The 12,062-nt window shown below is 42.4% G+C and overlaps 1 protein-coding gene across 8 annotated transcripts in view; it reads left to right on the top strand.

Annotated features, from left to right (window-relative positions):
• Positions 1 to 12,062, top strand: part of NPRL3 (NPR3 like, GATOR1 complex subunit) — a 95,356-nt gene that overhangs the window by 71,502 nt on the left and 11,792 nt on the right. For 7 of the 8 annotated variants that reach the window (XM_033962842.1, XM_033962844.1, XM_033962840.1 and 4 more), the window contains 2 exons: positions 989 to 1,178; positions 9,419 to 9,611. In XM_033962842.1, the coding sequence (XP_033818733.1) occupies positions 989 to 1,178; positions 9,419 to 9,611 (383 nt within the window). Of the gene's footprint in view, positions 1 to 988; positions 1,179 to 1,304; positions 1,378 to 9,418; positions 9,612 to 12,062 lie in introns of those variants that run through there. The other variant, XM_033962841.1, reaches the window with a different exon arrangement.

Raw genomic sequence — 12,062 nt, 5'->3', positions numbered from 1 at the left:
TGGGAAAGATGTAGATGTGTGTTCTATTCCCAAATTCATACTACTTGTAACACTGGATTTTTATGTCTCTATTAGTGTATTTTATTTATTCGTAAACTGTTTCTTGCTTAATACTTTACCTTCATAGACAGCTGCAAACAGGCTGGGATTTCTTTGCTCCAAAACTGCGGCAGTATTTTACAAAATGTTTCCACTTTGTTCTAATATCCTTTGACTTGTCTACTGATTTCCTTTAATACAAAGGACACATAGCCAGTCAGATTTTCACTATATCCACAATGAATGATTACTATAGCCTGTTGGTCTCCATAAATATTGTTGTGGTTTTTTTTGCAGCATCACTTGATGTATTATTTCTCCTTTTTCTGTTGGTCAGCTTGTATATAGGAGTCCCATAGGTTAGGATTTTACAGTGCTTCTTATCCTCAGAGAAAACTTACATGTAGAAGATGTTCTTCAAGGTCAGCAGGACTTAAATCCTCACAATCCACCTACCTTTCCAAGGAGTTGTATTCCTTTAGCTTGTAATGGACTGAGGAAGCCCCATGCAATCTGCAGCAGCTGAGAACGGATGCACATACAAAGTAAGAATACCCAAAGACTTCTGGAAAAAGTTAATGGGTTGCTGCTCCTCATGCTGGGCTCTGGTGGCAATGTTGCACATAGGCGAGGACTTAAGTTCTGCTATCCTTAGAGAACACCTGCTATAGATCAGTAAATTTTGTTTTTCCACGATAAGAAATCATTTACACATGTAAGTGGCCATTGTTTAAGTACTTTCCTGTTGTCTAAGGGGCTCGTTATAAAATTACCCCCTAGGTGACCTGATGCTTTACACCTAATCTTGCCTCAGTTCTGTGTTGTTTTTTCTAATTGTACAGTTTAAACCAGAATCTTACCTAGGCATGCCTAGGTTTGCTGATCCAGAATTAGATTTCATTGTCCTTGTTGCGCTGATTTGTTGAAAGCCACTACTTTGCTCCTCTAGCCTCAGCTCATACAAATGGTTGTTTGGATGCTACAGCAGCAGCTTCTCATCCAGCTGCACACGTATGCCTGCCTCATGGTGCCTCCCAGTGAGGAAGAGGTCCGACCTCGAGAAGAGGATGTGCCCTTCACTGCCAGGGTTGGAGGGAGAAGTCTCAGCACGCCAAATGCCCTGAGCTTTGGCTCACCAAGTAAGAGCAATTTTGTCCTGTTCTGGAGTTTTCTTCTTTTAATTAATCTGTAGATCCTTAAAAGCTGAATGTTCTCTGATAGCTATTTTAAAAGACTTTTAATTTCTCCTCTCTTTAACCTTATAGGAGTTGTAATGCTTCTCCGAGGACAAGCAGGCATAATATTCTCACATGTGGGTGAAGTCATCCACAGAATCTGGTACGGACACTACCAAATGCACTGTCACTTTAAATCTTTAGGCTGTTCTTATACCGCATGCATGCCAGGTGCCTTCCCACCCGGCGTTGGCTCACAGGACCATCAGTTCTTCATTTTCCGCGAAGCTGAAAAGCTGTGTCTTCAGTTTTCTCTTTAGTGCATCTAACTTTTGCCTTGTTTTTTTGTGTCTTCCTGTATTTATTTTTCAGTATTATCCTCATATTCTTATTTTTATTGTGCTCCAATATTTTACTCAACTTTGGCTCATTTTTGTCAATTTTTCATTTTTGGCCTTCAGGCCGCTCTGAACTCATTTTTCCTCCTGGTAGTATTGACTGTTTTCAGCATTCTAGTTACTCGACCTCCCTGGGCCATTGAATCCTTTGGCTTTGTTTTGGCCATTTTCCTGTCCGTGTCAGAGGGTACAGAGTGGCTTTACGAAATGTTCTTAATGTAATCGGACCATTTCAGGCTCTGACCCACATAATTGGTGTGTCCAGTGTCTGGGTCCTGAATATTGAGACATTTGCTGTGACCTCTGTTTCCACATGCAAAAGAGGTCACTGAAAGCCCAATAACCTCAGTTTGAAAAACTTTTCAGTACCATATTGGCATCAACAACGGGCATGGCGGAGGACTCAGAACCCAATCCACAGCCTCCAATGACTCAGGCATTGACATCGACACTGCATCCAGAGCATCGGGCATCAGGTTCCTTACAGAGGATTGTACTTGCTCCTTATCTATGCCTTGCACATTGAAGGATGTGGCACATAAAGCTAAGAAGCACAAACATTCTTTCTTTCTCTTCTAAGCATGGCAGTGCGCGTCCTCCCAAGCATTGACTTCCTCAACGCACTGAGGACTGCTCTCCTTCCATACAGCTGATGTCTCCTCGTAGGCATGCTTCGACATTAAGGTCTTCCATTCCCTGACATCCGGTATTGCAGATTGCTTCCATTCCGATGTCTCTTCCAGTTCTGGCACCATATGTCCAAGAGGATATCTGGGCTATGCTCAGACAAGAGCTTTCGGGGCTACTGCAGATGCAATCTTTACAGGCGTGAACAGCTTTCATGCCAGCCTTCACCCAGACCAATGGTATATCGAAACTTCGATCGAGGACAAGGTCACGCACCCATTCTTGACGTTGAGCATCAGGGTCAGCAAGGACCCACTCGACGCATGCATCATCATTGTCAGAGGAGTTATCTCCTGGATTGTACCATCCACCTACACCTCGATATAACCATGATGTGCAATTGATGCTCCCTGATTCACCTAGTCAGGAATATTTTAAGGAATCTGACTTGGATATTTCCAACCATTCAGAGAAAGATTTGCTAGAATACTCACAGAAGATCCTATAGAATACCTTCTGATCCTTCTCCTCCTCAGTGATGCATGGCTTCTTGAGATAAATGGATCAGAGTTTGCCAATCAAAAGGGAAAGAGGAGAAACCTCGCTCTGAACTTTTTGAACTCCTTGACTTTGAGGCATCGCTAAATGAATGCATTAAGGTACCTTTGCATAGAGTCATGAAAGAAGCTTTTTTTAATTACTGGGAGAATCTCCTTTAAGTCCAGGTAGCTCCTAAAAAGGTAGATACAATGTATAGAATTCAAAGTATCCAGACTTTGACAAAACTCAACTTCAGCATCATTAATTAGTTGTGGAATCTGCCCTCAAATGATCTTGCAGCTCTTTTGGCAAATTAATTTTCCAGTCATCTATGCTCATCAATAGAGTTATGGATACTAATTCTACATGTCCATTTATTTTGAATCCTTGCTTAAACAGCTGTTAGCATTTGAGGAATTCTTCCTTCCCTCCCAACTAAAACAATTTATTTATTTAATTTGTTTTCTATTCCGTTGTCCCCAAAGAGCTCAGAATGGGATACAGGTTAAACATACACAGTATACAGTTAACAGGTTACGATTTGCACTGGATTTGCCAAAATTTCAGTACAAGTTTACGGTACAAGTTTTTATCCTAACTTGACAAATACTAGGGGTCTAATACTAATAAACATAATAATTCAATAGTTATCTAAGAAATTGTTCACTACAAGAAAGTATATGGCTAGGGGAACTCGATGCATTTAATATTTTTTCCCCAAACATCTGCAGTAGCAATTGCAACTCGCTGCTTGGCCTGGCTTAGTCTCTGATCTGGAAACTTCAGTTCAAGAATGCCTTTCCATTGTTACTTGTAAAGGCGATGACCTTTCTGTGGATCTAACCCAAAAACCTCTCAATCTTTTTTATCGTCTGGAAGATATTCTTCCTCATGCAGACGTTCATATTATTACAACACCAAACATCAGTACAATCAGCCTTCTTCATTATCTTCTAGGCCTGCTGCTCAACAACCCCATGCAAGACAACAAAGGACACAGACATCGCAACCTCATTCCCAGTCCAAACAGCAGTCATCCTTTGACTCCTTTCTAGAGAGCATTACCAACATTTCCCTGCTTCTTCTTCCCTATCTCCCCATCGGAGGCAGATTACTCTACTTCCATCAATGTTGGACTCTTATCACAATAGATCAATGGATGCTTCAAGTCATCACTCAGGGCTATACCTTAAGCTTGATAGAACACCTCCAAACCACCCACCAAAAGAGAGTCCTTTCAACTTCCTCCAGAAGACCCTTCTTAACCAAGAACTCTCGGCCATTTTCCAGCTAAACAAAATAGAACTGTTCCTCTGCAGGAAAGAGGCCAGCAGTTCTACTCCCAAGTATTTCCTGATACCAAAATAGACCGAAGTCTTTTGGCCTATTCTAGACCTCTGGTGCCTAAACAAATATTTGTTAAAGGAGAGGTTTCACATGGTCTCTCTGGGAACCCTTCTACCTCTACTGGAAAAGTATCTTCACTTTCGCATTGGATCTCAACATTTCCAATATAAAGTTTTACACTTTGAACTGGCTTTGGCCCCTCATGTCTTCACGAGATGCCTAGCTGTAGTGGTGGCAGCCCTTCGCATATTTCCCTACTTAGATGACTGGTTGATCAAGGCTTCATCATCGCAAACAGCTCATCATTTTATCAGTTCAACAATTTGTCTCCTGGAGCTGCCCAAGTTTGCCATCAACTACCAAGTCACATTTCCACCCTTCTCAGACGCTGGAATTCATAGGAGCTTTCTTGGATACTACTCAGGGTTAAGCTTTTCTACCAATGTAGATAGCTGACAATCTCATTCACCTATGTCAAACAGTGTCAACCCTTTGCGCACTTCCGCACATCAGATGTTATGTCTTCTTGGTTACATGGCGTCGATGGTACACGTTACTCCATTGGCACATCAATTTTATATTTCGAGTTGATTATTTATTGGAAAAAATATGCTGGTACTGCGATAAACAATCAAAACATAAACATGTTTTCAAAGTCTTCGTTAATGAAGATGTCACTAAAAAAAGTAAGGAGTGATTTTACTAAACTGCAACAAAAAATGACCTTAGTGCACCCTTGTGCAGGTTTTCCCCATACACTAAGGCCATTTCTACCACAGCTGTGAAAATGGCATTTTTCTAGTTTTTGTATCAATGTCCATGTGTTTTTGCCATTAGTATGCAGCCATTTAAAAAAAATTGAGAGTGCACTTACCGCCACCCATTTTGTAGGCTATAAGGACTCACACAATATTCCTCTGTGGTAATGTAGCTGCTCTTACTGATTAGTGCAGTAACATCCACTCTCTGCCCCCTCAAAAAAGTTAAAAATAATTTTTTGCATGCACACATTTAGCACTTAAAGTAGGATACCTTAGGCACCTAACGCAGCTTAGTAAAAGGGCTCCTAGGTTGTTGTTCTTTGAAAATTGGTTGTCTGTATGAATATTCAAAGCTTCCAATTTGAGTGCAAAAAGAATAATGTTTCTTCTGTGTATTCTGCGTGTTTTGCATACCAGTTTCTTATAGCTTACTCTCTGGATTCTCAGGTCATTGCTTTTGGTCTGGTGTGTGCCTCATACTCCACCATCTGAGGCTCTCCCAAACTAGTCTGAGCTTTTCTTCCATTCTTAGATATTTCTCTATGGTATGGTAACTTCTGCTGCTACAAATAAAAGAAAGTATGATCTATATATAACAGCATCTTGGTCACATGACTGGATAGGCACAAAAGCATCTACATTGAATTTTCCCAGAGGCTTCCAAGCAAAATGTTATATTTCCCATGACATCACAGTCTGTGGTGAGAAGCAAATGACCCAGTAGGTGCTCTATGGCAGTTATTTTGTATAATCGTTAAGTGTATTTTCAATGTGTCTGGGGAAAAATAATATCCCACATGAGATCCTGAACTTGTACAAATGTCAAGCATTGATGGATAATGAAAGAGGGCAAAGCTTCAATGCTGAGCACTAGTTCAGTGACTATATATCAAACCTCTTCTGATGAAATGCTTATATATACTGCCCTGAAAAGCCGGAACACAGTAACTTAAATTTTTGTCAGAACTGAGGTAACTCACCAGATGCCCTGTAGTTGTTGTGTATTTCTTAATACGGAAGACACTTAACTTTCGGATGCATTTCAAGCCTGTAGCAAAAATCCAAAACACGGTATTTCTTAAAAAAAAAAATAAAAAATAGGAGATGTTAGTTTTGGTCAAGAATTACATTATGGAGATTTTTTGGAACTTTTCTCATTTACATTCTCAGTAGTTACTATGTTTTAGCTTTTCAGGGCAGTGTACACATATTTCAAATTTATTTATAACCTGCTATACTTTGACAGTTCAGAGCAGTTTACAGCAAAGAGGATCTACCAGATGTACATGAATTACATATTGGATTATATTAAATATCTGCTCTTGTTGTGCCTCTCCCTCAGCCACACCCTGTCCAGCACCTCTTCCTCATCTTCTCTATTCTGCCCCCACAGGTGCAGGCCCCCTCCCAGTCCAGTCCCAGTCTTTCATCCTTTCTTAGCACTTCCACACCTATTGGTCCTTTAAACACTTTTTCTTTGCTGGCATTGGCAGCAGCATTTGCAAGCAGCTAGAGCTGACTCCTTCCTTCTGCCGCATCCCATCCAACAGACACAACTTCCTGTATAAGCGTGGGTGGGACACGGCAGAAGGAAGGAGTCTGTTCTGGCTGCTTGTAAGCACTGCCGCCATCAATACCAGCAAAGAAAAAAAGTTTAAAGGAGCAATATATGTGTGGGGAGGGGGTGCTGAGAGGATAAAAGAAAGGGACTGGATTTGTGGCTGAGGGGTGGGGGGCACTGCACCAGTGGGAGAAGGGAAGATGCTAAAGAAAAAAAAAGAAAAAACATGACAGGCAGTGGCTTAGTGAGTGGGGTGGGAGATGCAGACTGCCCTGGGCACCATTTTATCGGGGGCGTCGGCACCTCTCCTCTCCACACACCCACCTGCCTCTTCAAAGTATCATCAGAGGCAAGCAGCATCTCTAACCTGCTGCTCATACCAAATTCAGCTCTCCCTCTAACATTTCTTCCTGGTCATGGGCCCTGACAAGCAGCAGGCAGCCGTCCACCGACCTCCAAAATTTAAAGGTACCGCTGGGGGGCTGGGATGGAATTTAAAGGGGCTGGGGGTAAGTAAAAGTGATGATTGATTGGGGGGGGCTGGGACGGAATTTAAAGGTGCTGGGGGGTTGGGACAGAATTTAAAGGTGCTGGGGGATATATAAAAGTGATGATTGATTGGGGGAGGGGGGCTGGGACGGAATTTAAAGGTGCCAGGGGGCTGGGATGGAATTTAATGGTGTCTGGTATATATTAGTATACAATTTGGTTCAGAATGGTTTTTTTTTTCTTGTTTTCTTTCTCTAAATCTGGGGTGCGTCTTATGGAGCGAAAAATACGTTGTACAAATATGAAGTAGCAGTTTCCTTTCCTAGACCAGGGCTGTATTCTTTTCTTTCTCAGTGCTGCACTGGTGCTCTCTGCCTTTCTCCCATCCCAGAAACTCATTGATGGGGGGGGAACTTAGCAGGGATTCTACAGCATGAAGGCCTAACACTCCTTCTCCCCATCGACATCAGAGCAGTGAGTTAACCTTTCTGTTATTCCCATATCCCTGCAAAGGTTCAGTTGCCTACCAGTTACTTCCTACAGCTGAATAGGATAGGATACAGATTTTGAAAAGGGCACTGCCCTGAACTGGCATAAGATTATTAGTGGTAAGGACCAGCTCTTCTAATTCTGGGGAGGTACTCAAATTGATTAAAACATGACCAAGAAGGCAAAGTTACAGCCTATGGGGAGAAATATCCATCAACACAGTCCCCATGGAACCCCCTGCAGCAGGTTTGGTGTCCTAATCTGCCCTAGTGCATTTTTGACCTGCTCTGTGGGGAAACCCCCCACCCCCCTGCTATTGCACAAACACTGCCTGCTTACTCAGAATTCTCCCTTTAGGGTCCATCTCCTGATAATGCCAGATAGCCAACAAAGCTTTTTACACCAATCTGGAATTCTTTAATGAGAATAATCTTCCAAGCCTGGACTTTCCCTGTCCTTTGTTTCCAACCAACCCTAGTCAGAGTTCACAAGGGAACTACTACAGAGTACAGTATTTGGATCCCCCCCAGTGATTCTAAAGAATCACATATCTTTTCAGACACAGAAGATGAATAGCCAGGGGAAGTAAGATGTTTATTTAATGAATTGGGTATGAGTGTACATAAAAAATATCTGACAAGCACTCCTCTTCAATAATACTGAGCCAAAGAAACCAGGAGAATCATAGGCTCAAGCTGTTCTCTACCTTCCTCAGAATGGCTGGACAAAGTCTCACTATTGCAGCTGTTCTGTACTCTGTCTGCCCTCAATTTTACTTTCATGTCTCATACAGTTGCTCACCTCCTTCCTGCACTTCTGCCCCAATCTCCTGCCAGCTCCCTCCCTCCAGCTGCAGAGGAGTGTAGTCAAGGTCTTCAGGGGGGGGGGGCTAGGTGAATCCACAGCTCTATAGCCTTGTGGCTTGATGCAGTTTCATTGGTTAAGCAGGCAGCCTGTTCAACCAATTAAACTGCATCAAACAAAAGAAAGCAGGGATGTACGGCTGGGGATCTATCCAGCCCCCTGAAAGCCTTGGCAGCACTATTCTGAATTTGATTGGTTGAGCAGGCAGGCGGCAGAAGCTGTTCTCAGTCAGATTCAGAGCATTGCTACCAGGGCCTTCAGGGGGCTCGGTGAATTCCCAGCCCTGCTTCTTTTTTTTTTACTTTTTGCTTAATACAGTTTGCTTGGTTGAGCTGTTCAAACAAAAAAGTGGGGCTATAGAGCTGGGGATTCACTGAAGGCCCTGACTGCACACCACTGGTTAAACTGCCATATTTTATCACAGCTTTGTAACTGCTCTCTCCCCTCTTTTTTTTAAAAAAAATTCTTTATTCATTTTTAAACTTTCATCAAGTGTACAAAAATTCATAATAAACACTATTAATTAGACCACTTGAACATCTTATCATTATATCCTATAAATATAAATGTAACCCTCCCCCAAAGCTCATTATTCATTATAAGATCATAAACCCTACACTTGAAACCCTCCCCCCCGCCCAACATTAAGTGGTGCTCTCTCCCCTCTTAATTTTTACTTAAAAATTGCCCTGTTAACCTATCATTGATGATTGTGTGGGAATATGTATTCCTTTGATTGTTGGAGATCACGCAGCTCTTGCTATTTGTGATCCTGGGCAAGTCACGTAGCCCTCCATTGTCTCAGATACAAACTTAAAAGTATGAGTCCATTGGGGACAGGAAAATTATGATTGTACCTTACTGTACTTTGCCATGAACTACTGAGAAAGACATGTGCTAAATCTAATTGCTTTTATTCTTCACCCTTTCACCCCTTTTTGAGTTGCAGATCTTTCCTTGTTTGCTGTGTTCTGTTATATTTTTTGGGACAAAGTTAAAGAGAGGGCGGGGTTAAAGCACTTGCTAAATTTGTCACAACTATTGTTCACAAATTCTTATTATGATACAGTATATCTATGGTGCTGATGCTAATAATTTCATTAAATAACAGTTTCCTTTGCTTTCTAGCCAGCAGTGATGACATGACTTTGACCAGCCCTAGTATGGACAATTCCAGTGCTGAGCTGCTCCCTGGAGGCGAGTCGCCTCTAAACAAAAGAATGACTGAGAATCTGCTTGCATGTTTATCAGACTATGAACGCGAAGCTATCCTCAATGTGCCTGCAGCACAGAATCCAGAGGATCTTCGCATGTTTGCAAGGTAGAAAAATAAAGAATAACTCTATACAATATATACATATATATATATTTTTTTAGTTCTTTATTGATTTTCCATACTTCAAAAGTGCAATACAAGAATATATAACACATAATACATCATTTTAAGCACATTTAACTTACAATCTATAATAAAAAAATGCTAAGCGCGCATGCGCACTTTTAGCCCGTGCTTCCCTGATCTCTGATCTGTCGGGCTGTGGCCAGCAAGAGTGCGCATGTGCGCTTACTACATCACCACAGCCGGCGGAGGGAGCGAACGCTAGGAGCTGCCAGCGGGTACGCCCTGGATCGCCATCTTGGCGGCGTTTTTTTATTTTTTTTTTCACGGGTCCAGGATGCAATCTCCCAGCAGCGGTGGCTTGGATTTTTTTGGGTAGGCTGGCTGCCAGGAGTGAAGAAGAGACCCATCAGCACATGCACAGCAATGTAGGGGAGCTTTAATGGCATGCCAGTAACAACCACCAGTAATGAGCATGTGCGCCAGCGCACAAAAACTAGGCCACGGGTTGGAAGGTATAGGTCTGGGAACCGGTACCAGGACTCACGGAGTGACTCGCGGAGCTTCGGCTGCTAGGAGGAGGGCTTCGAGGCGAGGGGCCGCGAGAAGATGCGGATGGCGGCGGATGGAGCAATCGCAGAGTCCTGCCGTCGTAAACTTTCCATCCGGAACAAGTTGAGCGCTAAGTCGAGGGGTGGGGTGGGGGGAAACGTGAGATCCACCTCTAATACGTCGGAGATGTGAAAGCGAATAGAATAACTCAGATCACAGAAAACTGGAGTAGATCAGGAAGGTAGGATTCAAATTTTAACAACTTTCTTGGTTGAACAACAAATGTGGCAATATTTTGTCTAAATAAACTGCATCAGTGGTCAACAGACATCAAAACAGGTTACTCCAAGATCATAGGTTTAAAATGCAGCTTTGATTTCCAGATAAAGTGGCATGCTCCAAGAATAACTAATTAATCCAAAATTGGTAAAGTAGGAAAATATAAATATTAAAGTGCAAAATACTTTTTGCTGCTACTACACAGGGAAGTGGAGTGCGGAGGGTAATGCTGCTGGTGAGGAAAGGGGGCTGGGGCTGAAAGGGAAAAGATGCGAGAAGGGGGCTGGGTGGGTATAAATGGGTTTGGAGCTGGGGCTGAAAATAGGGGACATGTGAGGGGAGGAGGCTTTACAAAACTAGTTATATATATAACCACTCATTTTCTCCCAACCCCCACTCATTGATTAAGAACATAAGCAGTGCCTCCGCCGGGTCAGACCATAGGTCCATCCTGCCCGGCAGTCCGCTCCCGCGGCGGTCCAAACAGGTCACGACCTGTCTGAATCACCAGAAGGGGCTCCCTTGCCACCTTGGTTTCTCATTGAAGTCCTATCTTCCCATCGTAGTCCTAACCCTCTGCCCAATTCCGGTCCTCGAGATCTACTGGCAGGCCAGGTTTTCAGGATATCCACAATGAATATGCTTGAGAGAGATTTGTCTGCACTGCCTTCTTGGTATGCAAATCAGTCTCATGCATGTTTATTGTGGATATCCTGAAAACCTGGCCTGCCAGTAGATCTCGAGGACCGGACTTGGGCAGCCCTGGTCTAGACACAGAGCCTTCCATGGCTGTAGTTGATGTATAGGGTACAGTGAGTGGCAGGGATCTAGAGAGCTATGAGTGACTGATACACAGAGTAGATCAACAAATGTGAGATATAGACATAAAAGAGGTAAATTTCAAAACTTTAATTCACAAATTTAACTAGAGCCTAACGTGCCCAAAAGGTTTTGAAAAAATCTCTATGGTTGCTGTTCAAAGTGTAAACTGGCATTTCCTTAAGGGTCTCGCCACAAGCTACCATCACAGCCACAAGCTCCTCCCCCCCCCAAAAAAAAATCTTGTTCCATTATCTTACACTGAAGATCTCATGAGGGAGAAAGGAGGTTGTGGCTGTTAGCGTAGCTTTAGGAAGTGAGACCCTTAAGGTAGTGTCAGTTTTGGAAAATTTGTAATTGTGGCCTCTGCCTGACCTTGTACCCCTGACCTTATACAAGGCTCATGAACCACCAACAGAGTTCTTCTGATATATTTTGGAGAACAATATTCTCCATTATTAAGAAAATCTATAGCGATTAGAATATAATTGTGAGATTGACCAATGGTGTTGGCATTTTTGGCTTAGGAAGAGTGTTCCTTTCTACTCAGTAGTAGTTTTTGAAAAGCCTTTTGATGAGGTATCGCAAATAGATAAGTAACGCTAATAGATAAATTTTATTATATCTATCAAGTTAGCGAATAGTTTATATCTCTTTTTTGTTGTTTTAATAGGCTGAATATTGAGATTGTTAAATATTTAAGTGTGTTGATATTTTGTATCTTGGGAGTTTCAGAACATACATTTGAGAAAGATGTTATGGTTTGAAACCCAGTCTGTCCTT

The sequence above is a fragment of the Geotrypetes seraphini genome, chromosome 11, assembly GCF_902459505.1.
Source record: "Geotrypetes seraphini chromosome 11, aGeoSer1.1, whole genome shotgun sequence".
Taxonomy (NCBI): domain Eukaryota; kingdom Metazoa; phylum Chordata; class Amphibia; order Gymnophiona; family Dermophiidae; genus Geotrypetes; species Geotrypetes seraphini.
This window is presented reverse-complemented; position numbering and strand designations above follow the sequence as displayed.